Source organism: Pelophylax lessonae (genome assembly GCF_965119305.1).
Source record: "Pelophylax lessonae genome assembly, chromosome: 1".
NCBI classification, from domain to species: domain Eukaryota; kingdom Metazoa; phylum Chordata; class Amphibia; order Anura; family Ranidae; genus Pelophylax; species Pelophylax lessonae.
Genome location: NC_138768.1, coordinates 811,122,671 through 811,140,118, shown reverse-complemented (window position 1 = coordinate 811,140,118; position 17,448 = coordinate 811,122,671). Strand labels below are relative to the sequence as shown.

Genomic DNA, 17,448 nt, shown 5'->3' with positions numbered 1-17,448 from the left:
TAAGGTCTCGATCTGAGAATGTTGGCGGGTCACAGAATTTGTGTAAATGAGTCAGCAGGAGAATCTATTGATTCAAGTATTGCTCCAGTGTGTGCAGCGCAAGGTTGGTAGTATAGCCCTGGCAATCACAGGGTAAAGTTGGTAGTATACTCCCTGTGATTTACCACTCAAGGCTAGTAGTGTGACACTGGTGGTAACAGTGCAAGGTTGGTAAGATAGCCCTGCCAATTATGGCACATGGTTGGTAGTATGGCACAAAGTTGGTAGAATAGTTAAAGGTCAGTAGTACAGCCCTGATCACGGCCAGAAGGTTTGTAGTATAATCACAGCCCAAGGTTGATAGTGTGGCCTTGGCAATCAAGAGGCAAGGTTGGTAGTATGGTCTGGTGACCTCTGCTCAAGGTTAGCAGTGTGGCACTGGTGGTAATCATGCAAGGTTGGTAAGATGGCCCATGGTTGGTAGTATGGCCCAGGTGATCATGGCATAATGCTGATAGTATGACCTGGTGATCACAACACAAAGTATGAAGTATAGTTTTGGCGATCACCGCACGCAGTTGGTAGCATAGCCGCATGATCAGGGTTTCTAATATAGTCCTAGTGATCACTGCCCAAGGTTATTAGTATGGCCCCATTGGTCATGGCACAGACAGGCTAATATAAGCTTATTTTGTTGAATCATACAAATCTCTGTCCATGTATGGTTTGCGTAATCTGTATTTACGTCAGGTAATTCTGATGCACTTGTCGTCTTCAGCTTCTCATGTGAAATATTCCTCAACATGTACTGTTTTGCATATAAATGGGCTAATTTAATAACGCTGTGCAAACAGCAGTGATAGCAACCAATCGGGAGGCAACTTTTGGAAGCCTAGCGTGAGCAGACTAATGAAAGCTACCCACTTTGTAATCAGTACTCTGAGTGTTATTACTCTGAGAGGAGGAGGTATCAGACACACAGCTCTGAGCCTTCAGTTTTATCTTCACAAGCTTTGAGGATGGGGAGATTATATAGGGAGCATTCAATACAGCGTGATACATTTTTATTTTTTAAATCTGCTGCGTGCTTCTGTCTGCGTCTCTCATATTTGTATTGTCGAGGCTGAGCTATTGTTTAAAATATGGAAGGCTTGCTCCTTTGTGAATCGAGTGTGATAGGATAGTGGTAACCTCTATATCACCAGCATAATCAGAATTGGGTAGTGAATACAGCAAAATGTAGTATTTTTGGGTTGATTTTATTGAATCTCTACCAGTGTAGTCATTAAGCGGCATGTACGTGCTTCTGTTTCTGATGCTACGCTGAACATTTTAATATGGTGCGGAGAGCAGCAGTGTTCAGAAATCCGGAGCAGTTTGTCTGCCATGTCCAACAAGTGAATGATGTGTTATTTATTGTAATTTGTATTGCTTTTTGCTCTATTAAAGGGGGAAATCATCCCTGTTTTTCTTATAAAAGCTGGTGTTTACTCACAATGCAGACGGTTAATTACTGAAGCTCGATCTCACATGTTTAACACGCAGGTACAGAATATAGCTCAAAGCTGTAGACCTGTTTGTATAGACTGCTAGGTGTTGTAAAGGGAATAATGGATGGTGTGACATCTGGCTGTCTTTGAACTTGTCACTTGCTGTAGTCCCAGACTTGTCCTTGTGGTCCATTCACATCAGACAAGTCCATTAGCATTGTGCTGATAATGTGTGATTTATTAAGACGGTTTATTCATTTGCTCTTCCTAACTAGGGGTGCACCGATCTGACTTTTCTAGTCCCAATACCTGGCTTTGTGATACCGATCCCGTACTATTGTTTTGTTATAACAATTGTGCATTCAAAATCTAAAAAATATGTAATCAAACTCAAAATTAAAAAAGAATAAAATGTAGCCACAAGAAAAAAAAAAGTTTATTGCTTGAACATACAATAGCAATCAAACCGTAAACATGTAAAAAATAAAGTGTGTGTGTATATGTATGTATATATATATATATATATATATATATATATATATATATATATAATGTGTATGTGTGTGTGTGTGTGTGTGTGTGTATATATATATATATATATATATATATATATATATATATATATATATATATATATATATATATATATATATATATATATATATATATATTTATATATTTACCGTATTTTCCGGCGTATAAGACTGGGCATATAAGACGACCCCCCCTAATTTTCATCTACCGATAATACTTATACTTAGGTTACCTTGGAGATATACTCGGCTTATAAGACGACCCCCCATTTTTGGGGGATTTTTTTGAGGTTCAAAAGTAGTCTTATACGCCAGAAAATACAGTGTGTATGTGTGATAGATATATATATATATATATATATATATATATATATATATATATATTAGTATATACATACATGTGTACATATACACACAGTGTAAGGGTACTTGCAGGGATTTGCTTGTAGGCACTGTCTGTGGCTGAGCCCGAGAAGCATGCGGCTGCAGCACAGATCAAAGCCACTGCTTCCTGTGTATGGCTCCTCCATTCACAGGCGGAGTGCATCTAATAATAATAATAATAATAATAAAATATTTATGATAAGACGCAGAGTCAGACTACATAGATTTTTTAAACCTAAGGTTCACCTGTGTTTTAACAATAGTGCATCATAAAACCGCACATTTTTTTGTCAACTATCTAAGTAAAAAATAAGGGACTTTTCTTTACTTATTTTATGTTATAAGTAAATTATGTGCAGTTGTCTTTGTATGCACTTTAAAGCCAGCCATCATTTTTAGGTTTGTGGGGGGTGCAATTTAAACAAAATTTAAAAAAACGCAAAACAAACACATGACAAACGGACACGTGAGAAAGTCCTAGTACATTTATACAATTTTTTTTAGTACATTTATGCAATCAAAATTGAACCAGTGAAATATGTGATATTGATGGTATGGTTTTAGTAGAGATTCTATATATTCAGCTACATATCTCTGGATCGGCCTGAACCCAGACCTCAGGCAAAACACTGAGACTAATCTTATTTATATTTTTATATATATATATATATATAAAATATTTTATTTTTTTTGTAGTTGCAGAAGCCATAGGTATTTCAGTAGTTACCTCTAAGGCCCCTTTCACACAAGCAGACCTAATCAGTCCGCTTGTTAGTTTTTCAGACAGACCTGATCGGAACATCCATTGCCCTCAGCGGAGCAGGGGATGTAAACGTACATGTACATGACACCCACGGTCATTCGATCCTTTCTGTTAAAAAAAACAAAAAAAAAAACAGATGGCAGATCTGTTCCCCATCCGTCTGGCGGATCAGATTGGATGACAGGTGGTCCGTTTCTATCCGACCATCCATAGTGGACATGGACCTGTTATCCGCCTACACAGCAGGGATTAGCTGACATTTCCCATGCTGAGCAGGCATAGCCGCTGGTGGCATCTGTCCATGTGAAAGAGCCCTAAGAGGGACTAAGCCCTTTCACACGTGCAGACCGATTGAGTCTGACAGTCAAGTCAGTTTTTCGGGCTGACCCAATCAGACCCTCCAGTCTCCTCTGTGGAGCTACGGCTATTAATGGACGTGTTCGCTGACATCAGATCTGATCATGTCCGCTAGGAAATATAGATGGGGATCCATTCCCTGTCCATCTGGCAGATCGGATTGGATGGCAGTCAGATGTAATTGTTCAGGTGATCTGTTTACATCTGGCCACTCATGGAGAATGGGTTGTCTGTGTCTGCTCTGCATAAGCGGAGGGGACACACACCACCCGTCCACTTGCTCGGGAGGGATCAGCGGACAGATTCCCTGCTGAGCAGGCACACCAATGAAGCCCACCCTCTGTGTAAGGGGCCTACAGAAAACCTGTTCTTTGTCCAGGCAGGACAAAAAAAAAAAAAAACAGGCTTGCTTTAATGCCCACCACTCCAGCAGCACATGCACTTTTTTAATTCGCTCTACCATCGTATTGCTCAAAACTGCTTGGAGCAAACAAAGGGGGGGGGGGACATCTAATTCCAGGTACAAAGGAGCACATAAAATGCTCCTTTTTCTCCCATTTGACAATGCTGGCGCTTGACAGTTGGCCCAGTGATTTCACCCTGGTGTGGGTAGAGAGTTTGAGTACTAAGATGGGGGGAACTCCTTGCCTTGCATTATTTCACGGGGCTTCCTTCTTTCCCCGCTCCTTGTGACTGAACATGGAGATGGAAAGGTGAGCGTGCTGCTCAGGAACCAGGGACATTATTCACCATCTTACCATGATTAGTGTCCCATGTGCTGGTGGCTGCTGTGTGGGTTAATATGAGAGCCTGCATGTGTGACAAGCATGCATCAAGTGCTGCCTGTGACTGCCCTTTTGCCCCCATTCATAGAAGCCACACTATCTGTTGCCATTCTGTGATTGGAGGAGGCTGAACTTTTATTCAGCTTTCTGTTCCCCATATATTGTGGTTTTTATTGTGGGAACACTGCTTCTGTAAATGGAACACGAGGGGAGGAAAATACTGTCCCGGGTGCTGTTTAGAATTTAAAAAATTTAATTCATTAAAAATGTCACTAAATGTCAGTTTTTCACAAATTCGAATGTGGTTTTAGTGATTCATAAACATACTAGTTTGGTGCTTGGTAAGCAAGAGAAATGCAAATCTATTGGTCCCACAGACAGAACATCCGATATGTATGTCTTTCCTTCTTTCCCAGTAACCAATACATTTGTGGAAGATTTTTCTATGTGGGGGGGTGAAAAGGAAATATCCTTGAGATCAAAGCATTGATTTGCACAGATTTTTCAGCATAAAAGAACCTTGTCCAAGGTTAGTCACTGGCCTTCCCTCCAGTGCTTTTCTAGAAGTTAACCCTACCCTATTTGATTTGGAGTACCCAGATTATTCTCATCTTTGCCAATTGCTTATACACGTGTGGACAAATTGCTGATCCAGATTTGTAAGGTGTCTGAAAATGAAATCTGCTGGCCATCTTTCTTGAGGCCTTTATACCTTTTCCTTAGCCACCTGAATACTGCTATACAGATATATATATATATATATATATATATATATATATATATATATATATATATATATATATATATATATATATATATATATATATATATATATATATATATATATATATATATATATATATATAATATATATATTCGCCTGATTCCCTCCAGGGGAGTAGCTGTGGGGATGGGATAGACGTGGGGTATGGGGAGTAGCTGTGGGCATGGGATAGACGTGGGTCCCTCCTTGGAACGGTCGGACCCTGGGTTCTCCTCCTTCACGCAGGCACTTTCTAGCCACTTTCCTGGGGGAAGGGGGGGGGTGCGCTTCTTGACGATTGACTGTGTGGGGGGATTGTATCTGGTGGGGGCTCCTGCCAGGCCCTCCCCTCCCCCCTGTCCTGCCAGGCCCTCCCCTCCCCTGTCCTGCATGGTCTCCTTCCAGGGTCCCTGTAAGCCTTGTGGTGCTGCCATTTTGTTATAGCCTGTGTTTCTATACACTGCGACCATGTTTGTGTAGTCCGGGCATTTTGTTGTTTTTTTCCATTGGAAATGGAAGCGGCCATGAGAGTTGAGTCCTGTGGGCGGTGATTTTGGTGGTGGATCCTCATCCCCTGGATCTTTTCATTCCCTGGTCGCCGCACATGTAGTGCAGATTCTCCTGGTGGCTGCAGGTGCCTGTTTCTGTTTGAGAGGAGTCTGGTGGGGTCCTTGCCTTCTCTGCTTGGGATTGCTTGGTGCTTCATGCCTGGTGACCGGGTGGTGTTGCCAGCTTGGTAAAGCTTGTCCCTTAGCAGGGTTTTACACTTTTTTTTGGGGGGTCTCCCTGGTAACTCATGGAGTCTTTTGAGCACATGTCACCACTTGATCCCCCCCCCCCCCTCTGAGGCTGCGAGGACCTCCGGGTTCCAACCATTCATGCGCTGACAGCGGTCCTGGAGTCCTTTGTGTCCCGGGTGGAGGTGGTCTTCGGGCTAGTAAAAATCGCCCCTGCCTCATCAGATCCTGAATCTGATTCGGCCGCCGCGAACATGTGTCACCCTGCTGAGTTTGCACGCCAGTAAACCTCTGATAGAGAGGATAATTCTTCCATGTCTGCAACCGTGCACGAAAGGGCGCTGGTGGAAGCATTGATTGTAATTGTATCTGTGCATGAGACCTTGAAGATGGAGGATGCAGCTGTGACGGAGGTGCAGGTTCCCTTTTGGCACTCGCAAGCCATCCCGAGAATGGCAAAAGGTGTTTCCTTTTCCTACCTATTTTGACAGAATTGACGCTTAAGAGTAGGGATGACCACAAGTGTCCCTAAAGCGCTTTACTAGACCTTAGTGGGCCCACTTGTCTTGCACCCAAGAAGTCCACGGGTCCAGAAACCAGTGAAAAGATCGCACCTTCATGCAGAAGGAGGCTTGTCCACAACTACAAAAGCCCGATCTCGACTTGCCAGACCAGGTTCGTTTGGATCCTACAGAAGACCTGAACGGTTTCGAGCCCTTGTCAGTCGACCCCAAGGGACAAAAAAAAAAGTATGAGCTGAGAAGCAAGGCTCACATCTACTACGAGGTTCCTTGCTCTTTGTAGTCTGCCCCCCCCACCTTTTTAATGAGGTAATCCAGGGTAGCTCCAAACAGGCAATCGATCACTTCTGCGGGTGGCGGAAGGGGGGTCCAACCTTTTCCTGCCGCCGTCTCTCCCAGGCTTTCTGGTCCCATCGTGGAGGCTGGGAGCGATGCGGCAATAGCTGCCCGAAAACTGAGCGACGAGTACGGTTCTGCCCCTTTGTTTACCTGGCCACCCGTGGCCAAAGAAGCAGCCGATCGGACTGATCTCGGTCTAATTGGCTGTTTGGGGGCCAGAGCAGAGATTTTGGGTCTAATAGACCCCAAATCTCTCTATAGAGAGTACCTGTCACAACCCATGCTGTCATGTGATGGCAATAAAGTTTGTAACCAAAAGAAAACCCCATTAAAAAAAGTGTAAAAAAAAAAATAGGGTTACTGATGTATATCTCTGTCTGTCTAGTTCTGGGGTTCCAAGTAATTTTCTACCAAAACAAAGTAGACTTTTACATGTAGGAGCAAGGTGTCGGAATAGGCTTGGGAAGGAGGTGGTTCTGATCTTAGCTTCTGTCACCTCCTCTATCTATGTTTAGATTAGATTATGTCAGCAGGTGAGGGACTGTGTATGTATGGATTTTAGGGCATAAAGTGTATAGAAAGAAGTCTGTGACATATTTGGTGAGCCCTCGGCATGCACTGTGCATACGTTAATTTATGACTTTGCTTCAGGTACACTTTATAGCCACTTTATATAACTTAAGCAACCTCTACTGCCTCTCCAAAATGGCAGGTTTGCTAAAAAAATTTAATCTTGCATCTGCCAACTAAAATACAAATTTCCATTCTACTGCTAGTGTGCAGTAAGCGTTAATGTTAGATGAAATTTAACCACTTTACAACCGGAGGATTTTGCTGTCTTCCGTCCAGGCCACTTTTTGCGATTCGGCGCTGTGCGACTTCAACTGACAATTGCGCGGTCGTGCAACGCCGTACCCAAACGAAATTTACGTCCTTTTTCTCCCACAAACAGAGCTTTCTTTTGGTGGTATTTGATCACCTGTGCGATTTTTACTTTTTGCGCTATAAACAAAAAAAGAGCGTTTATTTTGAAAAAATAACAATATTTTTCACATTTTTTTTATATGAAATTCCCCCCAAAAAAGATGTAAAAACCAATTTTTTTAAAAGTTTTTTGCCAATTTGTTTTATGCTACATATGTTTGGTAAAAAAAATCGCAATAAGCGTATTTTGATTGGTTTGCGCAAAAGTTATTGCGTTTACTAACAAAGGGAAAGATTTCTGTCATTTTTGGTGTTTTTTTTTTAACGCGTAATGGCGGCGATCTGCGATTTTTTTTTTTGCGGGACTGCGACATTGCGGCGGACAGACCGGACCCCTGATTGACATTTTTGACACTTTTGGGGGTACCAGTGACATTACTGCAGTAATCAGTGCTATATATATGCACTGTTACTGTAAAAATGACACTGGCAGGGAAGGGGTTAATTTTATTGGAGAGGGAGGGGTTAATGTATGCCTGGTGCTTACTGACGTGTAGGGGGGGAGGTGACTATGTGATTCATGGACAGATCGGATGTCCAGCTATGCTGAACAGTCCGATCTGTCACTCCCTGTCACTATGGAGATCCGCCCGCTGTGTTTACACACAGCGGGCGGATCTCCAGACTCGATCCCCGACGATCGGGTAAGAGCAGCGGCGATCGCCGCTGCTCCTCCCCTGGCCCGACTCCCGCTGTGAATGAAAACAGCGGGAGCGAGCCTCCGGCGGCGCGCAAGCGCCGCCCAGAAGGGGAGGAGTCCAGTCACGTTAATACTACGTGACTGGACGGGAACGAGCCACACTGCCGCAGTACTATTACCGTAAGCGGTAGTAAAGTGGTTAAGCTGCATCACAGCTGTCTGTTGCTTGATTTAATGTGGTCGTGTTTATTACCCAATTTTGGTATTACTAGTGTACTACTTTGATGCATTTTTTATTTTTTGGCTTCGAAAGCATACTTCCCAAGCCTATTCCGACACCTTGCTCCTACATGTAAAAGTCTACTTTTTTTGGCAGAAAATGACTTGGAACCCCAGAACTCGACAGATATATATATATATATATATATATATATATGTATATGTAACCCTATTTTTTTTTTCTTTTTACACTTTTTTTAATGGGGTTTTCTTTTGGTTACAAACTTTATTGCCATCACATGACAGCCTCCACGATGGGACCAGAAAGCCTGGGAGAGAGACGGTGGCAGGAAAAGGTTGGACCCCCTTGCGCCTCCCGCAGAAGTGATCGATTGCCTGTTTGTTGCTACCCTGGATAACCTCATTAAAAGGTAGGGGGGGGGCAGACTACAAAGAGCAAGGAACCTCGTAGTAGATGTGAGCCTTGCTTCTCAGCTCATGCGTTTTTTTTTCGTCCCTCGGGGTCGACTGACAAGGGCTCGAAACCGTTCAGGTCTTCTGTAGGATCCAAACGAACCTGGTCTGGCAAGTCGAGATCGGGCTTTTCTAGAGTTGTGGATAAGCCTCCTTCTGCATGAAGGTGCGATCTTTTCACTGGTTTCCGGACCCGTGGACTTCCTGGGTGCAAGACAAGTGGGTCCACTAAGGTCTAGTAAAGCGCTTTAGGGACACTTTGGTCGTCGCTGCTCTTAAGCGCCAATTCTGTCAAAATAAGTAGGAAAAGGAAACACCTTTTGCCATTCTCGGGATGGCTTGCGAGTGCCAAAAGGGGACCTGCACCTCCGTCGCAGCTGCATCCTCAATCTTCAAGGTCTCATGCACAGATACAATTACAATCAATGCTTCCACCAGCGCCCTTTCATGCACGGTTGCAGACATGGAAGAATTATCCTCTCTATCAGAGGATTCCGGGCGTGTGAACTCAGCAGGGTGACACACGTTCGCGGCGGCCGAATCAGATTCAGGAACTGATGAGGCAGGGCGATTTTTTTTTTTTTTTTTTTTTTTTTTTCTAGCCCGAAGACCACATTCCCTTGGTGGAAAACTAGCAGGCAGATTACCTCAGTCCGCAGGCGTTGGATCAAAGGGAGTGGTCCCTTTATCTGGTGGGGCACCCCCAAGGTGGATCTGTTTGTGTCTTGGCTCAACAGAAAGGTGCAGAGGTTTGTGGTTAGGTCAAGGGATCCTCTGGCAGATGCCAGACACGCTGGTGGCCCTGTTGGGTCAGTATCATTTGATTTACGCCTTCCCTCCTCTCAAGCTTCTGCCAAGACTTCTACGCTATGAGGCAGATGGGATTCCGGTCATCTTAGTGCCTCTGCACTTGGTCTCCTTGGGCTTGGTACACTGATTTGGTGCGGCTGGTCGACAACATTCCTTGGAAGCTTCCTCTCCGGGAGGATCTGCTGTCCCAGGGACTGATCTTCCATCCTGTTTTTCGTCCCTTAGGGTCTCAAGACGAGATCTAAGCCCTTCAGAGCCTCCAACGGAGGTTCCAGGAGGACCTGGTCTGGCAAGTCACGAGCAGGCTCTTCTAGACCTGTGGACAAGGCTTTCTCTGCATGAAGGGGCGCCATCAACTGTATCTGTGGTGGGGGAACGTCTTCTCTGGTAAAGGACAAATGGGTCCACTAAGTCATTCTGTCCTGCTACAAGATCAAGTTTCGGTCTGGTCCTCCGGAAAGGTTCTTCCCTTCCAACCTGCGCTTCTCCTCAGATTGCTTACGGGATCTCTTTGGGGCGGTGCAAGACTTGTTAGTTCAAGGGGTGATTTTCCCGGTTCCGACTTCGGAAAGTTTCAGGGGTTTACTCAAACATGTTTACAATTCACAGGAAAGAAGGCAAGGTATGTCCAATTCTGGACCGCAAGGCGCTAAACTGATTTGTGCGGGTACAGAATTTCGGAATTGAGTCAATTTGCACGGGGGTTGGCCTCCCTACATCAGGGGAATTTTCTTGCTTCTAAGAACGCCCACCTTCACATCCGATATGTGCCTGCCACCAGCGCTTCCTCCGCTTTGCCGAGGGCGAGGGGCATTATCAGTTTGGAGTTTAATCCTTTGCTCTCGATTCCACTCCTCGCGTCTTCACAAAAGTGTTGGCACATGTTCTAGCATTGCTGCGTCAGCCGGAAAACGCGGTACATGGGTACCTAAACAATCTGTGAGCAGCGTCTCCGACTGCTCTGATGGACAATCTGGAGATTGCTCTGTGAACTCTGAGGGAGTTAGGTTGGATTCTGAACCTTCAGCTGTCTGCTCTGGTTCCGGGAACGTCCATAAGACTGGACTATCTGGGTCTTACTCTGGATTCTGCCTCAGTGTTTCTTCCTCTGAAAAAAACTCCAGAAATTGCAGGAGGCAATTCAGCTTCTGTGTTTCAGCAGACGGTCATCCCTCTGGGCTTGCATGGGGTTGCTGGGCTTGATTGTGTCTACCTTCGAGGCTCTTCTGTTAGCACAGTTCCACACGAAATCTCTGCAAAATACAATCCTGGTAAAATGGGACAAGAATGCTCAGTCTCTGTCTGAGTTTGCTGAGCCGGGGTACGAGAGGGTCCCTAATCTAGTGGCTTTGTTCTCCTCCGGGACTTCGACAGGGAAATACTTTCTCCCCCCTTTCCAGAGTCCAGACTGCCGATCAATGTAACGAAACTGAGCAATCAGACTCTGTCTGGATTATTGGACAATTCGTCTTCAGGGGTGTTCGTTACGGATTCAGTCGATACGCATTTAGTCTGACAATGCCATGGCTGTGTCAATCACCAAGGGGGCACAAGAATTGCCCTGGCGGCTCAGGAAGTAACCAGTATTCTAAGGTGGGCAGAATGATTTGTTCCGGCCATCTCTGCTGTACACATTCCATGGGTGGAAATTTGGCAAGCGGATTACCTCAGTCGACAGGCGTTGGACCAGGGGGAATAGTTCCTTCATCCGGAGGCGTTTCATCAGTTATGTCTCCGGTGGGGTATTACCGAGGTGGCCCTTTTGGCCTCTTGTCTCAACAGGAAGGTACAGAGGTTTGTGGCACGGTCTCGGGATCCTCTAGCCGATGCGGTTAGTGGCTCCTTGGAGTCAGTATCGTCTGATTTAGCATCCCCCCCCCTCTCAAACCTCTGCCAAGACTCCTGTGCAGGATCAAAGCGGAAGGGATTCCGGTCTTTCTAGTGGCTCCAGACTGGCCTTGTCGATCTGGTACGGCTGGTTGCCGATGCTCCTTGGAGTCTTCCTCTAAGGGAAGATCTGCTGCTCCAAGGGCCAATCTTCCATCACGCTTTACAGTTGCTTGCTTTAACGGCTTGGCTGTTGAAAGCCAGGTGCTGAAGGATAGAGGTTTGTCTGAATTGGTGATTCCTATGCTGTTAAAGGCTAGGAAGATCTACCATCAGACTTGGAAGACGTACATTGCGTGGTGTGAGTCTCTTGGGTACACCCTCGCTCCTTTTTCAGTGGCTCGCATATTGGCCTTCTTCCATGGGGGGGGGGGGGGGGGGGTTGAGCAGCGTCGGGCCTTGAGTACCATCAAGGGCAAGGTTTTGACCTTAACCGTTTTCTTTTAACATCCATTGGCCACACATTCTTTGTGTACTTTTTTTTTTTTTTTTTAAGGAGTTTGACTATTTGGCTCCTCGGTCCCCATTGCCGCTGTGGGACCTCAATTTTGTCCTGTCAGTTCTTCAGAAGCCTCCTTTCGAAAGTCTTCAGGAGGTTCCCTTGCATTCGTTGTCCCAGGAGGTGGCCTTTTTAGTGGCTGTTTGCGTGCAGGGTGTTGGCGCTGGTGGCATTGTTTTTTGTCATTTACCTTACCTGGTGGTTCACAGAGATGAGGTGGTTTTTCGTCCCTCTCAATCGTTCCTTCTAAAGGTCGTCTCTGATTTTTCCATTTGAATGAAGACATTGTGTTGCCTTCCCTATGTCCCATGCCAAAACATCATAAGGAAATTGCCTTGCATTCTCTGTATGCGGTTCGGGCAGTCAGGGTGTACCTGGCAGCTACGGAGTCTTTTAGGAAGTCAGACTCACGGTTTGTATTCACGGATGGACCTCAAAAAGTGTTGACTGTTGGCTGCTGCGACCTTTTCTAGATGGAGCAGACAGTGATTCAGGCCTATAAGGGTCAGGTTCCTCCTTTCCTTGTTGAAGCATTTACTTTTTTTTTTTTTTAAAGATCCTGTTCCCTTACAGCACGTTGTACAGCACAGTGCTTTTGCTGTGTAATTTGGCCCATGGTATCGCCTAAAAAAAAAACAAAAAAAAAAACTGGCTGATCCTGACAGTTTCTGCCTTCTTCTCAGTACACTGTCCACAGTGTATCATCGCTGCTGAGCCGTGACACCATGGTTAGTTTAAGTGTCCATCATCCTTAGCCCTGCACTGTTGTCCTCTCCCCCTCCTTCCCTGCCTGTCTGCTCATCAGTGCCCACCCCATCCCCCTCCTGCTGCTCTCATAATTATTTTAAAATTATCTAATCCCCTTTGTAATATATCACTAACTGCCCCTGTGCCTATGTTTTTATAGAAAAAGTATGCAATCTGTACCTAAATCCTAGCCCTTCACCTGACCACTTGGCTCTCTCTCCTCTCTTCCCCACCTACATATAAAATTCAGAAAACTGATGACAGATGTAAGTATAGGATTGTGTATATGGTGATTTCATACTTATATATTTTTTTTTCTATTGGTTGAAGTTAGGGATGCACCGAAATGAAAATTCTGGACCGAAAATGCAGGATGCCCTTGGCCGAAAACCGAAAATGACTTTTTCCCCCCCAAATTTTTTAAAATAGATAGAACGGGCATACACCAAAAAACGGGTAGCGACGTACAGCTGGCGCTGCCACCCTGTCCCAGTATATGTACAGTGATGGGTTGGCAAGAGGTTAATTTAAATTACCAATGGTATTTGTATTATGCAGCATGAGGGGTTAATGTATTGCCACTGCTGGTCACTGATGCATTAGTGACCGACCAGTGGCAGTTAATTAACCCCTTTGTGCTGCATTAGTGCAACCAGTATCAGTGTTAATTAACACTGGTTGTACTGATACTGGTTGCACTAATGCAGCACAAAGGGGTTAATTAACTGCCACTGGTCGGTCACTAATGCATCAGTGACAATACATTAACCCCTCATGCTGCATAATACTAATACCATTGGTAAGCTGCCCCAGCTCTCTTCTCCCCCCCCCCCCCTGCCTTGGCATCCCCATCGGCAGCACACACCACACACCCCCTCTGGCTCAGCGTCCCTCCCCATCCCAACGATTCAATCTCCTTACTGTCACTCTGCTGAGTGCTCCTCCGGTGTCCTTCATTCAAAAGAAGCGCCTCTGGCCGGCGGCCCGTCTCCCGATGATGAGCGGCCGCTAATGGATATAACTGAGCCTTCACTTCACTTCCCTGTCAGCGGGATTGTGTGTGAATGAACTGACTTGACACCGGGCAGGGGGAGCGGCCGCTAATAACTAAAACTATGTGAGCTTTCACTTCCCTGTCAGCGGAGATACATGCCTGACAGGGAAGTGAAGGCTCACATAGTTACAGCTATTAGCGGCCGCTCCCCCCGCCCTCCCGCCCGGTGTCAGGTCAGTTCTCATTCACACACAGTCCCGCTGACAGTGAAGTGAAGGCTCACATAGTTATATCTATTAGCGGCCGCTCGCCTGCCCTCCCGCCCGGTATGTCACTTCATTCATACACACATCGTAGTAGTAGGGACGTCATTGAGAGGCGGGCAGCCGGCCAGAGGCAGGACTTTTAAAACCTGCGCTGCGCCCTCCTTCCTCACGGCGACCATATTAATTTCGGCATTGTTAACCCATTATCGGCCGAAATGGGATAGGCTCATTTTCGGCTGATAATTTCGGTGCATCCCTAGTTGAAGTAGATGGACTTGAGGGCCTTTTTCCTACATGACTAACTATGTAACTGTTACTCCTGCTGGCTCTGTCCAGTTGCGTTTCGGGCATTGTCGAAGGCTGGCAGGGTAACGTTCTTGATAACTTGAAACAAACTTTAGTTTCCTGTATTCTGCCCTACTTTTGTTCAGCTGCACCACCTGTGACATTACTACAGCACAATGTAGAGAGCAGCCTTTCTGAGGTCTTCTTTTGGGTTATCACTATTGAGATTGGGGAAGAAAAGCACTCCCTTCTGTATCTGTAGTGTTTTTCCTGACATGGCTTGTGTAGCAGTACACTTGTTTTAGAAGGGTGTGTTTCTCTTCCCCTTTTATATTCTTATGATCCTCTTATGATTTTTTTGCAAACCTGAAACATAATGGGAGGGGTCATATTAGGCTCTTTACAACTTTGTTTGCTAGTGTCTGGTCTCCTTAAGATCGCTGTTATAACTCTACGGGACACAGGAGCTGTATTCAGGTACATAATGTACTCCAAGAAACTGATTTTATTTTTAGGTCAAAATGCCTATTTTTCTTTACAATGTTTTAAAATGCAATGTCTTTTTTAGTTACACGAACATGTTGGTATTGTTTTTATCTTTTGATATTCTTTGATAATGTGTTTAATTTTTTGCTATGATACTAATTTTTATCTTTCTCTTATAGTAGTTGAAGACTGAGAATACTACTTAAAGTTCTCCGCAAAATTTTCAGCACTTGAGCAAAATGAAGCAAGCTCCTCACATAATTGAAAACTCAACTGTGAAAGCCGCTAGTATCGAGATGAGTCGCGAGTGTTCTGTATATCTGAGCAGAACGCCGATTTCCCCCTCTGTACAAGAGGGTGTCATACAGAAGCTAAATGGTCATGATGCAATTCCGTTTCTACCAACTGACAAACTGAAAGACCTGACTTCACGGGTATACAATGGAGAGTCCGGGGCTCATGAGGCGGATGTGCCTGTTGACTCGCAGGAAACTCAAGGTGCTGAGACTCCTCCCCACACAAGTCCCACAAAGAACGGCTCACCAGAAATAAAGTTGAAAATTACGAAGACCTATATGAATGGGAAACCTCTCTTTGAGTCTTCCATCTGTGGTGAGCAAGGAGAAGAAGCGGCTAAACCAGAAGAAAATGAAGGCAAAAACAAGAAAGAAAGGAAGCGAAAAAGTATAAAGTTTGAGTCCTCGGAGGAAAAGTCCAGTGAAGGAACCCAAGCAGATTCTGCTCCTGCTGAATTGCAAGAAGATGAGGTATATATGCAATCTTGAAATCCTATGCGTGCTGGAATCTTTTTGTATAACCATTCACCATTGTTCAGTAAGGAAAAGACTAGAACGCTAGTTGTCCCCGGAGAGCATAAACCTGCAAAGTTTAAGCTCAAATCTACCCTATTTTTTGGTCTCTTTAATGTGATGGACCACCATAAGGAAGCTCCGAAGGAAGTGGGTTTAAGTTAAGGAAAAAAAGTGTTAAAAAAAAGGCTGTCATACAAGGGGTTAAGTACACAGAGGGTGTATGTTACCTCCAGGATCCTTTCATTTACAATTAGTAATTTACTGAGCCCTGACAGTAGTTTTTGCTAGACTCCAGAGATACAGCTCTCAACACATCAGCTTCTCTGCCCACTCCTCCTCCTCTCCTGCCCATTTACAGTGAATCATGAATGGGGTCAATCATGAATGGGGTCACAAATTGTTTTGTGATTGGGCAAGGGGAAAGGAAGTGCAAGCAGTGCAACTTCTGTGTATGAAACCGTAACTTGCGTGTCCGTCTGGCTCAGTGAACAGTAAATTGTAAAAGAAAAAAGCTGCCGTACACCTTGTTGAATTCAACACCTTGTGTGCCATCAGATTCTTCACAGTAGATTTTCTAGTCACTCTGTGGAATCTGTTTAACCAGCCCTCTCTCTAACTCCTGCTTTAAGGGGGCAGAAGGAAAACCTATTCTGGAGATTTTCTTGGCACCAAAGTGATCATGGTACCTCCAACAGTCCTGAATCTTAGTGAACCTTCCAAGGGCTCTACAAGACTGTCCAGCCCTTCTTTCCCAAGGTCCCGCATTCCATCCGGTGTCACGGACACTGGTTTTGATGGCTTGGTTGTTGAACTCAAAGTCCTGAGGCTCCAAGCCTTCCTCTTTTTATATAGGGTTTACCACCACATGTGGAAAGCATACTTTGCTTTGTTTTTAAAGGGAGAAATGCATCCCAGGAAATACTCCATATCATAAGTACTTTTCTTTTTTTTTTTTTTTTTTTTTTTTTACAGCCAGGGCTAGACAAGTCTTTAGCCATGAGGACTATAAAGGTCAAGTTTCTGCCTTGGGGGTGCACTCTACAGAGACTGCTGACTTACGAATTCTGAGTTCGCGGAGGCTGTTAACATAACGATGGCAGCAAGATGCACACTCAGAGCTGTTGGATGTCTACACAAGGAGGGCACATAAAGTGTGCAAATAATCTAATGGGAAGGTGGCTTTTTAAATGAATAGTGTGGCAGCAGGGTCTCTTATTAACCACTTCTGGACCGGAATGATTTGCCCCCTTAATGACCAGGTCATATTTTGCCATACGGCACTGTAATGTTAACAGACAATTTGGTTGGTCGTGCGACGATGTACCTAAATAAATTGATGCCTTTTTTTTTTTTCTCCACAAATAGAGCTTTCTTTTGGTGGTATTTAATCACCTGTGCAATATAAACAAAAAAGCGACAATTCTGGAAAAAAAAAATCACATTCTGCTATATATTTCCCCCCCAAAAAAATATAAAAAATCAAAATGTAAGAAAATCGCAATAAGCGTATTTTGATTGGTTTGCGCAAAAGCTATTGCGTCTACTAACTACGGGAAAGGTTTGTAATTTTTTTTTATTTTTATTTTGTTGTTTTTTTTTTCTGTTTTTTTGTGGGACTGCGACATTGTTGCAGACAGATCGGACCCCTGACTGACATTTTTGACACTTTTGGGGGGGGACCAGTGACATTATTA

General features: G+C 44.6%; 1 protein-coding gene across 1 annotated transcript in view; it reads left to right on the top strand.

The window, feature by feature from the left end:
* NSD2 (nuclear receptor binding SET domain protein 2) overlaps positions 1 to 17,448 on the top strand; it is a 162,061-nt gene that overhangs the window by 24,341 nt on the left and 120,272 nt on the right. Inside the window, exon 2 of the mRNA XM_082252839.1 lies at positions 15,122 to 15,709. Coding sequence (XP_082108965.1) covers positions 15,182 to 15,709 — 528 coding nt within the window. The 5' untranslated portion in view covers positions 15,122 to 15,181. The remainder of the gene's footprint in view (positions 1 to 15,121; positions 15,710 to 17,448) is intronic.